The following is a 23,616-nucleotide window of genomic DNA, read 5'->3' on the forward strand; positions in this document are numbered from 1 at the left end:
ATGTCCAAGATGCTCTCATACAACAGATGTACCAATCAAGCTAAAAAAAAATGACTGAAAAAGCATTATAAAATCACCATAAAAGTAGTCCATATCACTCATGTGAGGAACAAATCCTGACATAACTGTTAATTGTGATTGCATATTCTCACTTGGGAAGATTTTCAGTGAAAAACTTAAACTTCCATTTGTCCTTAAAATTAAACTATTGAACGACTTTATAATACTTGGAAAATAGTTGCAAGGACTTTAATGGTGCATTATACAGTACAGAAAAAGAACAAAAGGAGTAATAGAATGCCAATTCTGCAGTGACCTCTTCCATTAATATTCACCTTCAACTTCCTTTCGTCATCACAGCTGCACAGAGAAATTAGAGACACCTTAAAGGGTTCCCACACAGGGTTCAGATTGTTTTTAATCACCTGTAGATACAAATAAATATCATTGTATAAACGAAAGAAGAATAATGAACAGAAAAAGAAAGATTATTATCCCATGGGGTGGAACTGCTTACCTCAGTTCTGTGTACAAGCTGTTCTGTTCCATCATCATTGGTCCGGTAAATCTCCAAGAATGGATCTGACTTGCTGAAGAGATCCTACAGTCACAAAAGAATGTCAATACAGTCCAAGCATTCAAAGGAGAACATCAAGAAATAGACAATATTTTAAAGACCTTATGGCTTTATGAATGCAATCTACTTCACTATATTGATGTATTTCCTTCAATAAGAACTTGGGTCAGGACAAAGGACTTGTCCTTTTTTACACACCCAATAGCCATTTGCTACTTGATCTCAATGAGATGTATTATACTTGAAAGCCATCCATTAGAATTCACATTCATGTCAATGGCAGTTGCTCTGCTGGCACAAAAGCACAGATGATTTGATATTTGTCAGTTTAGCTCATGGGCACACCGAATGCAGATTTTTCTAAACTGAAAATGTCATTAATCAATCTGACTAATCAATTTGGAAAGTGATATCATCACAACACTCATTGACTGATGGCACCACAAGAACATGCACCAAACTCTAAACTAACTACTTTCTGTCATGACAACTCTCAGAGAGTTTAGCATGGTAATATAAATGGCACTGTTAATGTGTTTTGTCTTTGGCAGAATTGATCTGCTTTCATGCTGCTGCGGCAGAGCAAGTACTTGCTACTGCCAATACATCCACAGACGTGCTGCAGTGAGCATGTAAGAAATACTGCTGCTGCACATATAATATGAAAAAAAAAAAAAACAATATTGCATACGAGAAATCACCCTATACCAGATCTATACAGGTGGAGCTGGGGAAGGTGAAGGATTTCTGAAGCACGTTGCAACTGCTGCAGCAAGCACTAGAAGTACTTGAATGTTGAGCAGCAAGGTCATTGGCTACTGATGTGAAAAACCAATGTCAGTAATGATGTGATTATATCAGATTGAGTTAGAACCTATCGGCGCCATCTAGAGTTTCATGACAGAACTATGAATATCTTGAGCAAATGGAAAGCGTTAAGTCTCTTTAATGCTTTAGAGCCCTCCAAAAAAAAAAAATAAAATTTAAAATTAATAAAATTTTAGGTAACACTTTATTTTAGGGTCTCTTAACTAGTTGCTTATTAGCATGCATATTACTAGAATATTAGCCATTTATTAGTAGTAATTAAGCACATATTAATGCCTTATTCTACATCCCTAATCCTACCCAATACCTAAACTTAACAACTACCTTACTAAGCATTAATAAGCAGCAAATTAGGAATTTATTGAGGGAAAAGTCACAGTTAATAGTGAATAAGTGTTCCCTATTCTAAAGTGTTACCAAATTTTATTATAATATCATGTATCATATTAATAAAACAAATGTATTTAGAATACATGACTACTTTTGAATGGAAGTCAATTGAGAAAAATGCTGTCTTCTCCCATTGGTGTAGCCTTACGAGCAAAGGCTAACTGTTCTAATCATACTAACCAGCCAAACCTTGACACATTTTCCAGCTATTGCTAGTAATTCTGTTCCATTTCCCCTGAAGATTTTAATTTTACTCTAAAGATGCAGTCATATTTATCACTGATCCTACTGACAATAGCTCACTGGAAAATATGTGCCTCTATGACCACTTTTATTCCTTTTCACACAATATTATGATTTACAGGACCAGAGTTTTCATTAAGAAAGCCTAATTTTTCACAAAATTCCTTGCACCATATTATGTTATGTCCTTAAAACAAATTTAACATGCCGAAAGATTTGAAAACCATTCACCGTTTTGAAACTCCTGCAAAACCTGTAGAAAGGCATGTAATATCAGTGTTGCAGAAACATCTCCACAAGCACGTATTTTCAATGATTTCAATCCCTTTTTGCCAGTGAAAGTTTGCTAATGTGACCGCACTTTTTGAGGGGGTATATTACCATATGATGGCCTAAAAACAGCTATGGACTAAAAAGTGACAAAAATAAATTCTTTTTCATGGGGTCTTTAACCAAAAAGGGAAAAAAACACATGCACAATAACACTTTCGGGGTGAAAATATTGGTCAAAGAAAAATGAACATTGCATGCCCGTGTGTGTTGCTGCCAATTGTGCTCATAGCTGTGGCAAATCAAATCAACAATATTGTCTGAAACAATCATTCAACATAGGGTTTCTGAATTGCGGCTCTCTGGAGAAGCCAGAGGACTTTCTTCCTAAGTGTGTGCAGATGTGAGAGAGAGAACGAGGCACAGAGAGATAAAGGAAGAGAGAGAAATTGGTAGAGCAAAGAACGAGCCATTTAATATCCCCATTTCTCGCTGCATTAGTGTGCGACATCTCCACAGGGACGCTGAAAGAGGAGGTGCCCCCACTATCTGGTTGTCAAGGTAACATCTTGCCAGTGGTTTGAGTGAAGACTGATTTAGACAAGTGATTTGTCTGTTGTTCGCATTCATCACATGCATCACACCTCTCACAACTGTCATTGCATTTGCGAAGTTCATATGCACCGATGATTCCCGGCTGTTTATTATTCCCAAAAGACATTTAAGGCTCCAAAGAGATGAAATCTTTAGTGGCATTTTGCTTTATCAGATGACTAAATGCACAGACTAAAGGTTAATTCTGTGCTTGTCTTTTATGATCTGATGAAAGATAGAGCTATCAATGTCCCCTGAAAAAGACCAAATATGTACTAATATCTACAGAGGAGCCCATGTGAAGGTACAGCACCAAATTAAGCATTAAAATTCACAGAGAAATTGCCAAGTGAAGAGTCTTTGATAAATGTCACATAAGCCAGAGCGACTTTTCGATTTAAAATGCATTAGCGCCTTCTTCATAAAGAGAAATGGCATTCACATCAAAGGCAAAGACGTCTCTAGAATGCGTCACGTGCAGAAGCTGTCATGAAGTCCAATATAGTTTGATTTACTAATGTGTCCATTCTGTTCAAATCATATCAGTCTGTGTGCACAGAAAGCCAACGTTATTTGAACAGACAGATCCTTTCCAAAGATAGCAGCACAGACATTATTCTGCCTAGCCGTTTATTAGACTCCATCCATCCTCTCGCTATGATATCCGGACTGGGATACTAGAGCCAACTCTGGGCATTGAGGATGAGTGTGAAGAAGAAATGCTAATCAGCTCATGTAATACAGCTAATGCAAACAATGCAAAGCATTCAGAACACACATATTAATGACTGTAATTCCTAATAAACACATGTAAAACATCATAATCTACTGAGCAATAATTAACAGACCTGAGGGTAAATTGTGAAAATACAAGCTGCAATATAAGCAATTACAAGAGGGGAAACAATAAAATCCCCCCTCCCTGAAATAGAGCATTAAAATGGTTGGCTGATGAATATGTCGGGCTGATGGCAGAGATTGCTAGAAATGAAAGTGAGAATTAAATTTTATCGCCTTATGGAATTTGCCACCATTAGCCTTTCAGAATTAGCCTGGTTAATGTTCTGATGGGCAGGCGGACAAGCTCATCGTTAGGACGGAAATAAATTAGTGATGTGACAGCGTAGCCTCTGCTTTCATGCATATGCAATGTGCAAAGAATGTGGTTCCATATTTTGCATACAGCAGAACTAAAGATTTACTGCATCAGCATGTCTTTAACCAAGAGAAATTCTGCCTTAACAAACTTGAGATGACATGCTGGATTAGCTTTACCATACTGAACCGTGCACATTTTTAAGTTGAAGAGATGGAGGATTATGTACATTATAAGAGGCACGGGACAACCCCTCTATGTGAGGGGTCCCTCATGGTATGACATTTTGGTTCAATTTGTACAGAGCTGTTTTTACACTGCATAGAAGCTGCAGATATTCTGTGCATTTACCCAGAGGCATAGAGGTGGAATAATGAATTTAAACACATTCACAATTGCAGGAAACAATGGATCATGTGAATTGATTGTTTTGTGTGCACAGCAGACAGAAAATAAGACGTGTACCGATTGATCGTGAGAGAGCTGTGTCTGTGTAAAGATGCTTTAGGTGCAGAATTTGACAGGGACACAAGTTCTGCCATTGCTAGCATACTTCAGTGAGTCTGCATTTACCAGACCTATAGTTACAACAAACATTTGCAAATTTGTATGGTTAGAACTACAGCTTTCCACCTGTGGCTCAAAACATATAGTTTTTTTTGTTGTTGGTGTAATATCTGGACTTAAATAGATCTGGGCACAATAAGCAAGCTAACATGCAGTTCATTCTGTATCTTTTCTTAAAATATATACATTTCAATCTAGAAATTTTGGCCTGTCAAAAATCCAGCGCCATTTTGAAGAGTGTGTATGTGCATGAATGTGTAAGGCAAAATATAATGATAAAATAAAGCAAAAGTACAAGGATTGAAAATCAGACGCTATGTTCATTATAGTAGCATCTTGGTGAAATTACATTCTGAACAAAGTGTATGCCAGTTACATACTGCATGTTAATGTGATTTAAAAATGACTGGCTTTTTGTCGCTTTGTGCAAATGGAACTATAATAATCTGGCATTAATTGCAACCTCTGATCGATTAATTATTACTTAATTAGTCAAGGTGTTCAATGTTATGTGATAATTACAGACAGACAGGTGTTTTGGACCAGGGTTGGAAATGAAGTCTGCAGGACTGTAGTTCTCCACAAGCAGGATTGGCGATCCTTGCCATAGACTCTCTAAATCAGGAATTGTTGATGCCACAGACTTCCAAATATGGCAATACCCTTGCAAGAGACTTCCTAGCTAAAATAAAAGTACATATGTGTAAAATATTATCTAGATAGAGATTCTATGAGAAACTATGAGAAGAGAACAGAAAAAAAAGAGTCAATAGAAAAAACCTCTTTACACTCTTTGTCTCAGAACTTTCCTCAGACCCCCAAATGTGCAAAAGCAGTACCTTTAGAGGTACAACGTTTTAACTCTGGGGCAGGACCCCTGAGGCACATCTCTGTACCTTGCCTTCCTCTACAAGGTACATATTAGTACTATAGAGTAGTAATATGTACCCTTAATTTACTATTATGAAGCTTTTTGAGGTAAATAAAGTACAAAAATGTTTCTTTAGTGGTCCTGCCCCAGTAACAAGCTTTTTGTTGCCACAAGTACAAGAAGTTCCTGAATTAGTTGTGTTGTTGACCCTGCAAAAACATTTTTATCATTCCTACCAAATCAGAGTTTAGGTTTAGGTTAAGGATTTGGGACTTTCCATTCTGATCAACCACACCATAAAAAAAACAAAGTCGAGCAAACTTAAAATTTTAAGGCAACCAGCTTCTAGGAAAGGACATGAGGCCAAGTGACCCATACTCAGAACTCATGCTCTGCATTTAACCCATCCAAGTGCACACACACAGCAGTGAGTAGTGAACAAACACACACACACACCATGAACACACAACTGGAGCAGTGGGCAGCCAATGCTGTGGCACCCAGGGAGCAGTTGGGGTGTCAGTGCCTTGCTCAAGAGTCTCACCTCAATTCCTGCCAGACCTGAGACTCAAACCCGTGACCTTTGGATTACAAGTCCAACTCTCTATCCATTAGGCCACGAGTTTTGAGTTCTCTCAACTTTTTGTTGTATAAACTTAAAACAACAAGTTGAGAAAACTCAAAAATCTGCTGAAGCTGGTTTCCTTAAACTTTTTAAGTTTGCTCAACTTTTGTAAAAAACTTAAACTTCACATAAAATTTGAAGGCAACCAGCTTCAGCAGATTTTTGAGTTTTCTCAACTTCTTGTTTTAAGTTTATACAACAAAAAGTTGAGAGAACTCAAAAATCTCCTACAAAAATAAGTTGAGAAAACTCAAAAATCTGCTGAAGCTGGTTGCCTTCAAATTTTATGTTTGCTCAACTTTTTCTTTTTTTTTTTTTTTACAGTGCAAACATTTCCATCTGATTGTAGGGGAAGATAGTTTGTCACACTAAAGGTACCAATGAATACACTTTAAGTACCTTTAAGGTACTAAAATGCATCGTTTAAGGGGTAAATAAGGTAGAAAGTAAGGGTCCTGCCCCAATGACAAACTGTTGTACTAAACCAAATCAGAGTTTAGGTTCAGGTTAAGGGTTTGGGACCTTCCATTCAAAAAAAAGGTACTAAAGCTGTAACTAGGGCGGTACCTTTTCAAAAGGTACTAAGATGTACCATAAGGTATTAATATGTACACTTTAGGTACAAATGTGTACCTTTAAGGTACTAAAATGCACCCTTTAAGGGTAAGTAAGGTACAAAGGTACACCCAGAGACAGCTTTTGTACCTTTTTTTTCTGAGACTGCAGGACCATTGTTCCAGCACCAGGCAAAAGATGTTGATCCAGGAACACGTCCTAGTTGGCAAAGTCACAGCCAGCCAATGGCTTACGTGGGTGCTTTGACTCACTGTATGAGCGTCTCCAATCAGAATCACAGCCTGCGCTTTCTGTTCTGGTACAGATGCCAAATAGCATTCCTGTCTTGCTGTAAAATGATGAATAGACAATATATTGATTTTCCCACCTAATGTGGGGTTGAGGGGATGTGAAGCTTGAGCGAACAAGTCATGACTATCGATTTGCTGTTTCCCTTCATTACATGAGATGTTTGAATTCATGAAAGTCAGATAAAAAGGGCTGAGCAACGAACAAAAAAGCTGTATTTTGAAGATAACCGCTGAGCATAAATGTCGCCCCAGGCTAAGAGGAAGAGAACAGCAGCATGTGAAAGAGGAAGAGGGAGAGAGAAACAAGAGGAAAGAGTAGGAGAAGCAGATGAGATGAGTGCTGAGAGTAGGACGAGGGTTGCAGAGGCGTTTGTGTACTGTGCGGCAGCGCAGCAGGAAGTGCAGACACCTGCAGAACTACAGGGCACGGAGAGAGCTGCGCCGTGGGCTGCGTTGTGTGGGAGAGGCTGTTTGCACACAGAGAGTCAGCCAGCCACCCTATGCTCCCTCAGCGCTTCAGCTCTGTTAGCCCTCGCTATCCAGAGAGCTTCCATTCTCATTAGGAAACCTCAGCTGAATGAATAGGGTTTCAAACATTGTGCCAAAGCCAAAAAATGAGAGTGGGATTTTATGAAGCCATAATAGCCCTAATGGCTCTTAACGGGGCTGAAATTGAGAAGCCAAAACATTAAAGGCGAGTTGAAAGGTTCGTTGGCAGCTGCAATTATCGGTTTCAAAGGGTCAAAAATCACTACTTTACAAACAAAGAATATCATTTTCTGTCACTAGGTATACTTTAAAGCCAAAACACACTGAATGCAAACTCTGGTGAGTAGTTCAAGCCTGACAATCTGTTCTTTTATTTATTTGGGGTTTTTTTAATAGAAAAAGAAAAACATCATTCCTTACCTTATCATCTAACTTCTTGGCACAGAAGGAAAGCTCGACATAGCCATTGTTCCCAGAAATCTCTTCTGCGTGAATCTTGGGAAATAAGAAAAGAGATTCGCTGAGACAAATCCAACATACTGTTATTGTTTGTATTCTATAAGTGGAAACCAGGACTCCACATCCATATTTGCTTTTTAAGTAGTTTATTTCACAACCATTGGTACTGAATTATTTCTATCTATCTATCTATCTATCTATCTATCTATCTATCTATCTATCTATCTATCTATCTATCTATCTATCTATCTATCTATCTATCTATCTATCTATTTATCTATCCCAGTCAGTCCATCCATCTATCTGTCTGTCCATTCATTCATCTTCCAATCCATCCCATCCAACCATCTGTTCATGCATTCATATGTCCAGTCCAGTTGCCATCCATCCATCCATCGTCCATCCATTCAACTCAAAAAGATATGAAGAAATTGAAGAGAAACTGCAACTCGATTAGTCTTAAGTGCAAATGTTCTAAATGACTAACTGTAATTGCTGTTTCTGGAAATGTTTTAGTATGTAATATAATTTGAACAACACTTAATAAAGGAGCCATTTATGGAGTTGTCTCTGACCTCTACTAATTTGTTTGTTAAGAGTGGTTAAATAATCCATTTTGTCTCACCTCAGCTCAAAATGTGATTTCGTCAGCAATAAAAATCTACAACCAATGTGTAATACAATGAGGGGGTCCAGCAAAAACAGTCACTGCTGTGGGTGTTTCAACATGAAAAGGCCATTAGTCTGCAGTGTGGTCAGGAGAAACTTTGTTAAAACTGATGAGGAAGCAGAGAATCAACCTATAATAAGGATGTGGTATTACGTTTTGTCTTACGGATGAACCTTGTCTGCCTGCAATAGAAACATGCAAAAAATAGCTTGGGGCATCACTTTTTTAATGTACATTTTTTTGTATGTGTGGCTTGTTCGAATTCAGTTGAACTAGCTCTGATATAGTAACTGAAATACTATTTTGACATACCGAAATTGATAGTCTACATTACTTTACACTTTGTTAGCAGATATTGTAAGAATATCCTTTGTCTGTCTACCTACAGTATGAAAGGTTTAACTGTGTTATATGATATAAGCCCAGAAAGCAGCAGAATTGGAGCTCAAACCGCCTGCACTGCAACCCAAACTACACAGAGTTATATTAAAAGTCCTTTACACAGGTTAGACCTTATTCCTGAAACCTGATGACTTTGTAATGCACCGGTGTTATAGAGATTCCACATTATCTATCTCTCAGGCATCACACGTACTAGCGGTTTCACTCAACTGTATCGAGAAATATTTTAAAGTGACATTTCATTCCAGAAGTAATAGAAAAAGAAAAAAAATCACTCATTTTATAATGTGCAGTCATCCTCTGAGTTTAGTGATGAGCGACGTGGGCATGATTTGGTATTTAGTTGGCACTTCTAAAAAAGTGGGTGGTCCTACAGATGAATGAATATCACTTCTGAGTGACATCTCATATTGCAAAACTGTGCATTGTAAAGGGGTGGGTGTAGATGCCAAAAACCCAGCATTATAACTATAATAATAACACGATAACTATAATAATAACTATAAACTACAAACTGTAAAGTAATAATATTCATTCTAGTTGTATTAGAATAGAGAAGTCTACAAATATGAAGACCTAGACAAAGTTCTTTTTCTATTTTCACTTAGAGAAGAGTCAAAATCACATTGTGTTTATTTATATAGCACTTTATATGACAGATTGATTTAAAGCAAGCAGCTTTACAGTATTAAACATGACAAACAATGTCAGTGTCACTTCCAATTTGAATTACAACTTCAATTTGAACTTTGATTTCTTGTGTCTGGCCTCAACAGAGTAAACAAAAGAAATGAACCGGATAAAAATTTCCATGTTAAAAAAATGTGGAGCCCCAAAACACACCTATCTTACATATTCACCACAGATCAAAGGTGTTTACTAGACCTTTTACGGAAAGTTTGCCAGCTGTTTGTATTTGTATTATACCTTATATTATGTAATTTTGTCTGAAATGACGTCATGCCAGTTCGGTCTTCAATTTCGCTTGAAGTATATCATGGTTTTAACGATAACGACAGAGGAGAACGATAGTGTTGGAATCATTTCAGTGGTAATTCATTTTTTTCATTGATTGATTTCATAATCAGTGGTTATTGTCGAAGGATGGTTTGGTGAGGCAAACAGTGTCTGCTTTCATTTTTCAAAAGTACAGCTTCATCCTCATCTGACTATCTAGGAGTGCGTCTCCAGTAAAGTAACTTCAATTGTCTTTTAGCTATTCTGTAAACAAAACAAAACCCCTTTGTGGATGCTAAAATCAAGTGAAGCCAGATGAAACTTCTACCACGAAAGCTTTCAGTGAATGTGTAAATGTGTGCAGCAGCAATTAAATATGAATTATGTGTGTAGATTTTTTCAACTCACTGTGATAGTGGATTTTCCAGCATATTTTCCATATTTCAGCAACAGAGGTTTCACCATCTTTTTTTGGGCCACTATCTATGGAACAAAATAAAATGTTTAAAGGAAATAATATTTTTTTTAAATAATAATAATAGGCCTAGTTAATTGAGAATAGCATAGTGCAAGGTTTCCATTAGATGTTGGAACATAGATGCAGGGATTTACTTTCATTCAGACATTAACATCAATGAGGCTTAAATTAAATATCCAAACCTGTCCATACAGCAAAATATGTCCAGCTATTCTCAAATATGTTTCAAAATAAGCCAAAAAAAATAAATAAATGAAAATAAAAAAGGCCAAAAATATAGCTATATTTGCTTAAATATATTTACTACCAATATATCTTTTGCCCATTTTTTTGTATATTTTTCAAAATACATTTTAAAAATAAAAATGTATTTTTAAATACATTTACATGTCACATCTGAAGAAAAAAAAAATTGTTGTCTATGACACATGTGAAAATATAACACATTTGAATAAAAATCAGCAATGGACATACTTTACAATTTCCAAAAATAATACTATGTTACAATATATGAAAAAATCAGCATTATTAAATCATTATAAATCTAGTAAGCTATTCCGTCCACATTTGCATTTAGACTAAATGTAGGCTAATGTACAATTGAAATGTATTTTCTTGCCCCAAAATACATTTTGAAATATATTTTGGTATATGAAGGTTATAATATACATATATATATATATATATATATATATATATATATATATATACACACACACACACACATACACACACACACATTTCATTGAATTTCCATGTGTACAACATATATTTAGCATATATAATATATTTAATTTCTTTTTAAATATTATGTTTATCTTTATTTATTTATTTTTGTTTTTTTATTTATTTTTCATTTTTTTATTAGGAGAGCATACTTTAGACCACATAGTGTATTATTAAATAAAATACAGAGAAAAAGTGATATCACCTGTCCAAGTGTGCACTCCACCCCACCGAGGAAGTCGTCGTCTCGCGTCCCAATACTGTGGGTTCCGTGAATGTCGTAGACTTCAAAGCGTAGTTTCTGTACTTCCTCAAAGTAGTAGTCCAGCATTAAGACTTTGGCAAAGACTGGATTCAGGTTACTCTTGATCACCTCAGTACGGTCCAGCTGAATTACAGAAAGAACAACAATTTAGTCAACAGTAAGTGAAAATCACTGGAAGCATCTGGCTTCACAGGCTCTACTGTTTATTCGTCTGTTTGTGCGCTGTCTCTGGATAAAGTCAAAGAAATTATGGCAGTGGGATGAAGGCCTCATGAGTCTGATTGTTGAGAGCTTCCACACATGCAGCTGTGATGATCATGGCCTTGCTCTCGTACAAAACACATTTGTTCTCGTTTCTCATTCATCAGCTGTCTCTCTCCTCACCTCCCCCTGCTTTGGTATTGTTCACTGGTGCATGTCAAAAACAAACAGAGCAAATACAATCATTTCTGAATTAAAACCTCGCTGAGGCAATTAGCTGGAGCAGTTAATGCATCATTCTCCAAGATGTTGGAGAAGATATTAGGGAATTAGTCTAGATGCGCAATCTGAAAATATAAGTATAAAGGCATTGAAAGAGACGAGCATTTGGGCTTTACTTTTTACCAAAGCAAATGCTGAACAAACAAAGAATGGAAGCTTATAAAAGAGAAAAGGATTTTTTTTTTTTTTTTTTTAAGTTAACCTTCAGTGAATGGGTGCCGTCAGAATGAGAGTTCAAACAGCTGATAAAAACATTATAATAATCCACAAGTAATCCTCACGACTCCAGTCCATCAGTTAACATCTTGTGAAGCAAAAATCTATGTGTTCTATGTAATCTATGTAATCTATGTATTTATTTGTAATAAACATGAATCCATCATTAAGGAGTTTTAAAATAAAAGTTCATAATCCGTAATAATACTTCCTGTTGTCCTCTCACATCAAAATCCACAAACATATTATGGTTTAGAACTGTTTTGGACTGTTCTCTCTTGTTAACAGTGCTTGATCTGTGTAGGCTATAATTCTCTCCTGATTCAGACGAGACAACTTTTTCACTGGATAAAGCAATAGGGACTCATATTTTAGTCAGAAGCAACACTTTCGAAGCTAAAAGGACTTAATGATGGATTTGTTTCTAACAAACAGCTTTTCACTCCACAAGACATTAATTGACAGACTGGAGTAGTGTGGATTACTTGTGGATTATTGTGATGTTTTTATCAGCTGTTTGGACTCTTATTCTGACGGCACCCATTCACTGCAGAGGATCCATTGGTGAGCAAGTGATGCACTGTAAGTGATAAATTTCCCCAAATCAGTTCAGATGAAGAAACAAACTCATTTACATCTTGGATGGCCTGAGAGTGAGTACATTTTCAGCTAATTTTAATTTTGGGGTGAATTATTCTTTTAATTGATACATTTTTCTTAAATCTGACAATAGTTCAATTGTTTTCATAATAGTGTAGCTTTTCCAGTAACAATCTCCTTTTTTTGCAACGAGTATTGGTTTAGCTTGAAAAAATGTTGCTTCACTGTTTCAGTTCAGTTCGTTGGACGGTGCATGTAAATGAACCTGTTCAAATAAACTGATTCAGCTGAACCCCAGTGCAGAGCCGCCAAATTTTATCACCACGTTTTTGGTTTCAATGTAGTTTTCTGGTTTTATTTATCACATTTAGTGTACATTGTTTTTGTGCAAGGTAACTACTGCTATGATTGGGGGAGGGGGGGGGGAGTATGCAATTAGATTTTGTCCCCTTAAACAGCATCAAAATAGTTGCTTTTTATTAGTAGCTTAATGTAGCTTAGTACTTTTTAAAAAGGGAAGGTTGGTTGTATAGTTTATGAAACTGTGTGGAAAACTACAGTTTCAAATTAGCATCCAAACACTGCAAGGGAGACTAACATTCTCTGGCATATTTCTAAAAAGGGCATTTGTTATTGTCACACAAATGGGGAAAATAACCATTTAAAATCAGCATGTGAGGTAATCGGTCATACTCACACTAAATCAGATTAACAGTGTCAAACCTCTAATGTGTCTGCATAAGACATATCAAGCAAGGAATGACCCTCCTCCATCAGCCTGTGTTTGACAGAGTCTTTCTCAGCAATTACATACAGCCTCACAGATAAAATATTCAGTCCTTCAATCTACTATGTATGTGCCCTTGAACTGAGGTGAACTCTCACATAGTGCAAGTGGTAGTAAATCAAACTAAAGGAGCTGAAAACCATTCATAAAACCATTATGTCTAGGTCATAATTCTTCCCAAAAGACCGAAACAAGAAAAGGGCCATTAATATTTTGTGCACTGTGACATTTGTGACCCTGGAGCACAAAACCAGTCATAAGTAGCATGGGTATATTTGTAGCAATAGCCAACAATACATTGCATGGGTCAAAATTATAGATTTTTTTAAAGCCAAAAATTATTAGGATATTAATTAAAGATCATGTTCCATGAAGATATTTTGTAAACTTCCTACCATAAATATATCAAAACTTAATTTTTGATTAGTAATAAGCATTTCTAAGAACTTCATTTGGACAACTTTAAAGGTGATTTTCTCAATATTTCGATTTTTTTGCACCCTCAGATTCCAGAATTTCAAATAGTTGTATCTCAGCCAAATATTGTCCAATCCTAACAGACCATTCATCACTGGTAATCTTATTTATTCAGCTTTCAGATGATGTATAAATCTCAATTTCAAAAATTTCTGGTTCTGTGGTGCAGGGTCACATTTTAATGAGTATCAAGTGCATTTACACATACACACACACACACACACACACACAATCATATATGTATATATAATGCATATATAAAATTAATGTATATATAATTTTCTTTACAGTATATATTTGTGTGTGTGTGTGTGTTGTAAATAAAATTGTTTTATACATGTATTGCTTTTAATCTATGCTGATAAAAAAAGTCACAATACAATCAAAAAATTAATTTCAATGTTTTATATTTGGTTTCCTTATCTAAAATATTTAGATATTAAAAGATTTTGTTTCCATGACAAAAGACCAGGACATGTTTTTATTTAGCTGAGAGGATGTAAAGATATTTTCTAGCATTGGATTATTTAGACTTAAAATAGACGACTTCCTCCTGGGAGGTCAAAAATGTGCTGTTCTGCAGGAATATTGCTAATATTACTTTTGAGGAGCATTACGGATGTAGAGCATGACATTGAGAAACTATAATGTGCAATAACCTCTCGACTAGATTACTGTAATACTGTGCTGGCCGAATGGTTTCTGAACCCCTATATAGGCTACAGCTAGCTGCTAGACTAGAGTCTCTGCTATCACTGCAAACACCCGACTGCCTCTCGCGGCTCCTCCAATCACAGGGAAGCAGACCTCTTATCAATTCCAAGTACATCTGCTGCTGGAAAACCATTTTGTTACAGACCTCCCCAGTTACGGTACGGCCACCCTGCCAACATACAGAAATCAGACACGTTCCCAATACTGAACGACTTCAAATTTCCTCCAAATTTGAAATTTGAAAACTCAGTTTTTGACTGGGTCAGTTCAGGTGACAAGGAAAACCTCAACGGAAATTATAATGCCAACTTTCCAATTAAGTTGTTTACTCAAGTTATCAGGCGAGGTGAGGCGACAGGCTTGAGTGGATTTCTCATTTGAGTCTTTATCAACCTACCACTTTTTGCTCACTGCTAGTTTAGACTTATCGCCATATTAAGCTTCTTTGCTAACAATTTTGACTGTTAAAAGCTTTGAATAAACAAATGTGTGTCAAACTTTTGTTTCATTCAACATTACTTCAAATATAGAGAGCAAGGAAAGAACCTCATAGTGAGTAATACCGAGCTGTAAAGCGGCTGTTAAATGAGCCGGAGTTTGTCTCTTTACCCCTTACAGCGGCAGTTTGAGAAGTAAGAGAAACAGTGAGAGAAAGGAAGTGATGTATGTAGCCTGAGGGTGTTGTAGAGAGATTGCACGGGAGGTTCATGGGGGTCTTAGAATATTATGCTATATTTACACATACTATGTAGTGTTCACCTTGAGAGAGAGAGTAAGTGAAAGGGAGCACAAAGAGAGATATGAATAGGCTTAGCTCCCACTCAATTTTTAGCTCTTGATTTGCATGACAATGGCACTTCCCCATTGATAGGTGCCGCATGAGCGGATAGTGGAACACCTAATGGTTTAAGAACATCAGAGAAGCACTTGGTACAACATAGAGACAAAATCCACATGGTCAGAATCAGTTACCTACATCTGAATATGTTAACCCAGGCTCATTGAAAAATGTGCCTGTGGCAGGATTTCTTCAAAATGTTGGCTCTTGCACATTTGAGACACTTTCATGTGCAGTGAGTGGAGCTAAAAGTGTGTTCAGTTTGATCCAAAAACAAATGTGAGTTTTCAGACGTGATTCTGACAATGTTTTGTTATGTTATGTTATTTGTTGTTGTATCTATTGCGTTAGTTCAGAAATGAAATAAATGTTTAATGCTCTATTGCATTTGAAAATAATGCACCACCTACGCTAAACTAAATCTAAGCAATAGTGTTAACAAAAGTTAGTGTTAGCTTGCCTCTACAAGACTTTGAACTGTTTTATCGTGATTTGTGTTTCATATGCAGTGCTGTACCAGGTGAGCTACCAAGCAAGTTTACTTCAGAAAAGCCATACATATGGAGCAGATGGGATGCAAATGTCAAAATATAGTAGTTTACAAATCATGCATTATGGTAAAAGTGTTTTGAGATCATAACAGTGTCATGCAAGAAACCGCACAAAAATAAGCCAATAATCATATTATTAATCAATAATCTGCCCCTGTAGTCATAATTTGTTTGAAAAAGAATAAAAGTGGTTCCTTTCAGCTGGAAACCACTATGAGTTGTATATAGGTTTTATTTATTTATTTTCTGGCAAAAATGCAGGTAGAGCGCCATTCTTTTTGTGTGCATAATCTATGTTGGAATATGCACACTTCCGTACTATATAGTATGCAAAAAACTGTATTAATGATAGCAATCTACTAAAGATTACAACAATAATGGATGCCCATGATAAAAAAGGTTACGAGATACCCGCAAGTGTCAAAACTGAAATATACATTGGGATTTAGACTACTATTTTTATTGCTAATGCTTATGCTGTGTTCACATCATGTTAGAATTACTGTCATTAAAATATTCCGACCTGTCAAAACCATTCAAATTTTTATCAAATCTGCATTGAAACGTTGGAAACTTAGAAGCTTATGAAGGCTCAGATGTCTCTCACTTAACTATTGTGAGATGTGAAAAGAAGCAAATGGCAGCAGCCTCAACAGTTACATTTACTTTTATGCATTTGACAGATACTGAAAGTAACTCACACTGCATCCAAGGTATTAATTTTATTAGTTGATGCATTCCTTGGAAATCAATGCACATCTTTTGGTTAGAAATGAAAGGGATTTTGCTGTAATCATCCATGACTGTACTTTGTTAATGTGTGCACTTTCTTAATTCTTAAACAGTTTGCCAGAGCATATACCTACTACATACTACCCAGCAACAACGCAGCTAAACACCCTGACAACCACCCAAAATGCCCTAGTAAACAGTTAGCAACAGCGTTGCAAATAACCAAGAACACCCAAAAACCATTTAGAACTCCTTTGCAACCACCCAGACCACCCTTGCACTGTGCACAGGCATTTTCCTCTAAAAATCTGTTTTGATATTCTCTGGAGAATTCTTGGACTCAATATTGAACTCAAGTTTCCCTACAGTGCAGCGCATCACATAATGAACTCACATTTTGTGCCCTAAGTAATATTAAAAACAGTCAGTCTTTTTTAAAAAACAGTGACTTTTTTAATCCAGCCACCCCTCTTTTCCATATCAGTCTTTGCTGTGGAGGGACTGTGTTTGGAAGATATAAATAACAAAAACTGACAGCAGTCAGAGATTTGGTAAGCTTCTTACAAACCACTTGACGTCTTAACAAAAAGATTCCATTATGTCTAATGCCTAATGTATTCACTGAGCTATTTAAACGAATACTTTTAACAAAAAGGACAATAGCGCACATGTCTGTTGCTTTGAACATTCAGCGATTGTAGAGCAGCACCCACTTAGTGTCTCACGCTGTGACGATTCATACGCTCACTGCATGCATGAGGACATTAAAGCCTAATGTTTAACTTATCATATTCTGGGCATTCTGGTAATATGATCATGGATCAATGCAACATGCTCCAGTTCATCATGAAAACATCGGATCTAATGGGAATAACATGGGAATATGCAAAATGAGACTATATTGACACATCTAGACATTGTGTGCCAAGATCCCTGAAAACGCCTGGCGGACATTCAAGACAGAAAATGTAGACTAATGCTGATGACAAGAAAACGACATTGCATATATGTTTTGCACTGACTTTCTGGCAAAATGTCTGTGTCTAATATTAGGTGGATGTGGTTTTAATTTTTTTCTGCTACTGTGAAAGCAATCTGGCATGTGTAAAAGCTAACATCAGGGAAAAGATCGAAATCATTAATTAGATAAATACGACTGCTCTTTGACTGAAATGATAAGTGTAAAACCATGCAAATGATATTCAAAGTGAGTATCTATATTTTCTCTATGAGTACAGTAAAATAATGACAGTGGCACTTTTAATGCTATATCAGTATGCAGAAACTCTTTAGCTTAAGAGACTGTATTTCGTCATTCTGTGAAGAAAACCAAGAAAGGCTGTCAAATATGGATCTTCATATGCAAAGAAGATTACATAACAAACTGGATTCCACAAAACCAAAACTCAATTTCACAATCATTCATTCATTCAGTTGTTAGCTGGTGCCGATATTTTACACAACATACTTTCACTGTTTCACACCACTGGCTTTGACTGTATGGACAGTTAAAACATTCTTCAAAAGATCTTCCTTTACGTTCCACAGAAGAAAGAAAGTCATGCGAGTTTGGAACGACATGAGGGTGAATATGCAATGACAGAATTGTCATTTTGGGGTGAACAATCCCTTTAAGAGCACACTCACGAGAACTCTCATCAGCATAACCGCTACAATCACTTCACAATGAAAACTAGCTGCTGCAGTCAGACTTAATCATTGGCAAGCAGTGTGAAGATAATGCATTTAGCTTTATGATTGTCTTATCCACACTGATGAAACGGCTGCAGAGCATAACCATTTTTCCTTCCTACACTGCTCATCTTTGTGTACCGCTGCTCCCTAAGTGTGGCTGAAATATGTTTTGTAGAGAAATGAACATTTTTGAGATGCAAAAACGAATGTCACTGCAAAGAGTCATTTAGTCTCAAATGGACTAAGATGAAGCACTGTTTTCATCACCTGCACATGGAAATATGCAAGGAAATCTGAAGTGCAAAGCATCTGTATGCGTCTGTATTATGGTAATCAGTTATTTCAAGATACTCAACTCATGTTGACTGTCAAACAAATCTCAGAAAACAAAGTCCACAATAATATCTCAATGGGTTTTTTTTTCATTTTCCTTTTCCTGTTTCATGTGGCCGCTCTTTAAGATGGAATCTTTTGAATGCAACGAACGCTGAAGCAGGGTGGCATCTTTCACTTTGTTCACTGTGATGTTGAACGTGGCACAGTTGTTGGAATAATGGGGCCAGGATTAAGATTTCATCCTTCAGCCTGACACATTGCTGCAGACAGCTTCGCAGCTTTGCCGAGCTGTCTTCAGCACCACTGCTGTGGCTCCAGATAATTTTTTTTCTTACACTGACTGCTTTGATATGGAAAAAAAAACTCCAGAGTGGTCGCTCTCTTTGCTTCAAGCGCCCTTTCCTGCTGTGTGACAATTCCCTGCGCCTAGATTCATTCCAAAATGTGCCCACTCCCCCCACTCACATGCACTTTGAGAAGCCCAGTCAACCTTCACAGTCAAGCCCTACTATCAGAATGTCAACTGAAGGCATTGTGCGAAATTATACTCATCCAACAATCTCTAACCTAAAGCCTAGACCTAACACTTAGACCTGTTTAACTTCTAATCATTGAAGAACAGACAGAGAAAAAAGGGACAGGTGATCCTGTAGCACTACAAATGTACCATTTAGAAATATAATACAAACTGATTTATTTATAATTAGTTATAGATTGATAAATTGGACAGCAGTAACAGAAATGAACTTTTCTATTGAATGGATCACTGAATCATTCTCTCAGTCGTTTAAAAAAGGAATGAAACACCACTGTATGTTGCTGTGGCTTTGTTTGCCGATGCCAAAATAGAGCAAAAACAACAATATTGACAAGATTGTGCCTAAAAAGTAACTTAATATTAACTTGCTTATATTTGGGGGAAACGGCACTCTTGCTTGTGTGATATTGCTTAACTTTATCATATGATACAAAAATAACAAAAACTCATAAAGGGGCATTTTTGCCCATATACCTTTAATTTTGGGGGCAATTTTGCCTTAAAGCAACTGTTAATTGCAGAACCTATTGGCCAGGCCCATTAATCAGCCATTAATTGGTCATTTGTAAATTATCACCCTTCTTAAAACCCTTCCTTCTTTAAAACTTATGGAAGCCTGTTTCCAACGTGAAATAAAAAATGGTATGGTCATTGTAACTTTTTTTAATCACAATTCTGACTTTTTGTCTCGCAATTCTGACTTTTTGCCTCACAATTCTGAGAAAAACAGTTATAAGATTAAAAGTTGCAATTACATTTTGTATTTTTTTATTCCATGACGAAAACAGGCGACCATGTAAACCTGTATAAATTTCCTTTATACATTTCTTAAAATCAAAATCTTTCATTTTTGAGCACTGCTAGATTTTTTTGCAGTTTATGTTTACCTATATGGTTTTTGCCTCTTCATCTATGTATTTAAACCCGGTTAGTCCGTAAATAATAAGTAAGGACAAAAGACATTAACTTAGTAACCTGCTTTTGGCTTAAAACCATTACTGAGACTAATAGGAGAAAAAGGAAGACTCACTTCAGTCCATTGACCTTGGTTCTGTACCATGAGGATGACGCAGGGGTCAGACTTATTGAGCGTGTCTCGGTCCAACAGGGACTTGCAGGAAACACGCAGCTCCACCTTGGATACGCAAGCGGCAGGGCCTACTATGCCGGCCACCGGGGACGTCGCTTCCTGTGAGTCACTCATCCTGACAGAAAGTTGAGTGCGGAGGGTCAGCAGATGGGAGACGGCAGTGCCAATGGGCTGATCTTTAAAAGCCTCAGTTTGATTGAAGCAGGACTCTCCCATGCAGGGAGTCTAGTTTTTAATGTGACCTTGTGTTGTTTCTGTGTAAAGCAAAGGATGTGGGATGTCTTAAAACATATCTGTCAGTTTGTCTTAAAGTTCTCTACAGAGAGACATCTCTATGTCTGATTCGCTTTAGAGAAGAATGGGCTGCTGGGAGTGGTTCAGATTTAAAGGGATCAAATGGGATGTAGTAAATCAGAGATGTCCATTAGTATTACGACAGCTGAGGTCTTCAATTGACAGCCTCTTCCACAACAGACTCCTAAGTGAGAAATAAGCATGTGTGGGTAAGAAATATCAGGATGTACTTTCTAAATGTACTTTTAACATCCAATGAATGGTCAAAAGCACTGAAACCACATTTTCATCAAAACCACAGTTTACAATGTGCACACAGTTGGGATTCACATGTGAGTAGATATAATTGCATGCTGAGTTAATTGCATGAACATCCACGTGTTGGATTTCCTTACTTGTGGTGATGACCACGCATGCATTGCAGCATGACAAAACAATGCAGCTGAATTGTCTGATTATTTTTTTATTTACTTTTACGTTTGCTGTTTTTGTTGTGACTTTTTTAGTAGCTTGTTTTTTGATGTTTATCTGAATATTTTGTTGATTGTCACCATTGTTGAGACTCATACACTGATTCTTGATGGTTGTATGTTTAATATATGCTCATGCTGTATGAAATCTATCTGTGCACAACATGTTTTTAAAATCCTCCACAAAGTCTAATTGATGATCCAACACTGCTGGATCTTACATTATAGATTTACAGAAATGCAAAAAACGAAAAATACAAATTTAATAACAGAACAGCCATATAATTTAAGCTTATGGCTACGCATATAGTTACGTTATCATCAAACCACGATCATAATGCTTTTCTGACCATATTAATGTGTTTTCCAAACACACAGTCTTAGAAACCAGAGGAAAAAAAACTAAAACGGAAACGTCAAGGGTCAAGAGCCCAACAAAAGGAAACACTGATCTCCTTGATGGTGATTTCAAATGAAACAATAAAACATCTAAACATCTGTTAATTCTCAATAAGAGCTTAGACGTCTGACAGAAATAAAGTCAATCTGGTTAGTAATGTGAAGCTGGAAAAGCTGTTTGTGGAGTTATTTAATTATCCTCTGCTGAGATCTTGAGAGATATAATGTCTTCTTTTATTTCAGTTGATTTCATCTTCGGCTGTGGCTGAAGTCAGTTGTTTCTCTTTCCTTCGGTGATTCTGTTTGTTAACAGCAGATGTTCATCATTGTTTTTGTGGGAGATTCTCAAATTTTTGTTGTATAAACTTAAAACAACAAGTTGAGAAAACTCAAAAATCTGCTGAAGTTTGTTGCCTTAAAATTTTAAGTTGGCTCAACTTTTTTTTTTTACAGTGTGGTCAATCATCACATAATTATCTTCTTAACTCCAACACTGCTTCAATGCTACTTGAACACTCTGTAGTGTGGAAACACATGAACACTGAGCAGTGTGGGAACTTTGCTGTGAATTATTACATAAATCTTACGTTCCATTCACCTATGACTGATGCACATGAATCACATTAAGTTTATTGATTTGTTTATGTTACAACTATGTAATCTAAATGGAATGTAAAACTGGTATGCAGTTGAATTATATAAAATGTCAATTTAGACCTAAACTGTTTTGTTTGTTTGTTTGTTTTTGCATCGCCTCGCGCATGACACCGGGTTAAAAAAAAAAGTGAAAATAAATTCAACTGGAGGAAAAACGCGTCTCTGGACAGTTTATTTATTTATTTATTTTTTTTCACTGCCCAGCGTCTCATTTAAACGCCAAGTTGAATGAATGAGTCAAAGTAGGCGCTCTGATTAACTTTTCATCTTTGATCAACTTTGTAACACGTCTAAATTAAACTATGTCATTTTTAGCCCCCTCGCGCCTTTTAATTTGACTTCCTTTATAGTGCTCAAACTAACCCGTCCCCTATAATTCATGCCCTGCGGTCATATTTCGATATCACATTACCAGTAACATTAATAATGAGTTTTATGTATTAGATATTCACCCTTTGAAAGATCAAATCAGCAAAAGCAACGCGTAAATCTATCAGCCAGCATTGCAATGCGCTCCAGCGCGCGTGGTTCAGCAGCACAGATCATGGACAGCTCCTCTCACATCTATATCCACTCTCTACAGCAACCCATCCAGCCATTCTAGCGAGGAAATTACAGCACCGTTAGTGAGCTTTCTTTCTTACTCTGCTATCTCTTGTGTCTGAACTATCATTCGATTCAAATGCTTGAACCACAAGTTAAGAAACACAGGCTACGACAAATGAAATGATTAAACGTGTGATCATTTGATCTTCATGTAGCCTAATTAGCGCTTGTACAACATGATGAGTCTGCATAGTTTTAGTATGCAACACGAATATGCCAAACTTTTCTCGTTTAACGCAAAGAATCCAGTGTAAAACAGCGTGAAGAGTAACATGAAGTGACTGTTAATAGATGACCTTTTTAGTCCAGTAAACTTAATCTCTCTCGCGCGTAATTAACCCACAGTTCACTTTATATCCTCTATTATTTATCAAACTCTTATGAATATAATGGTCGATTAACGAACATAGTTTATTTTTACTGCATCCTTTACGATTCCGCAAAGATTTGCAAGTACTGACAAGTTAGATATCACATGTAAACAACCTAATCATTATAGCCTAACTAACAACACTGCATATGCAAAGCAGCATATAGGCTAATAGTAGTAATAATAATTAATAACAATAATAATAATAACAACAATAATTATCATTCAAATTCCTTGATGACTAACAGCAAACATAATCTAGTAAATCTAAATAAGAGAGCTGGGTTCTCACCTGCTGTTGCTGCTGCTCTTCTCTCAGTGTGTGTGTGTGTGTGTGTGTGAGAGAGAGAGAGAGAGAGAGAGAGGAGCGGCTGACACATGCCCACCGTG

At 36.6% G+C, this 23,616-nt stretch overlaps 1 protein-coding gene across 2 annotated transcripts in view; it reads right to left on the bottom strand.

The window, feature by feature from the left end:
- The window catches only part of cpne7 (copine VII), a 54,714-nt gene extending 31,116 nt beyond the window's left edge, over window positions 1–23,598 (bottom strand). For both annotated transcript variants that reach the window (XM_058783445.1, XM_058783443.1), the window contains exons 1-7: window positions 23,519–23,598; window positions 20,371–20,908; window positions 11,314–11,496; window positions 10,313–10,387; window positions 7,837–7,911; window positions 518–601; window positions 336–425 (exon numbers count right to left, since the gene is read on the bottom strand). In XM_058783445.1, the coding sequence (XP_058639428.1) occupies window positions 336–425; window positions 518–601; window positions 7,837–7,911; window positions 10,313–10,387; window positions 11,314–11,496; window positions 20,371–20,646 (783 nt within the window). In that variant the 5' untranslated portion in view covers window positions 20,647–20,908; window positions 23,519–23,598. The remainder of the gene's footprint in view (window positions 1–335; window positions 426–517; window positions 602–7,836; window positions 7,912–10,312; window positions 10,388–11,313; window positions 11,497–20,370; window positions 20,909–23,518) is intronic.
- Window positions 23,599–23,616: the final 18 nt, after the last annotated feature.

Source organism: Onychostoma macrolepis, chromosome 07, assembly GCF_012432095.1.
Source record: "Onychostoma macrolepis isolate SWU-2019 chromosome 07, ASM1243209v1, whole genome shotgun sequence".
NCBI classification, from domain to species: domain Eukaryota; kingdom Metazoa; phylum Chordata; class Actinopteri; order Cypriniformes; family Cyprinidae; genus Onychostoma; species Onychostoma macrolepis.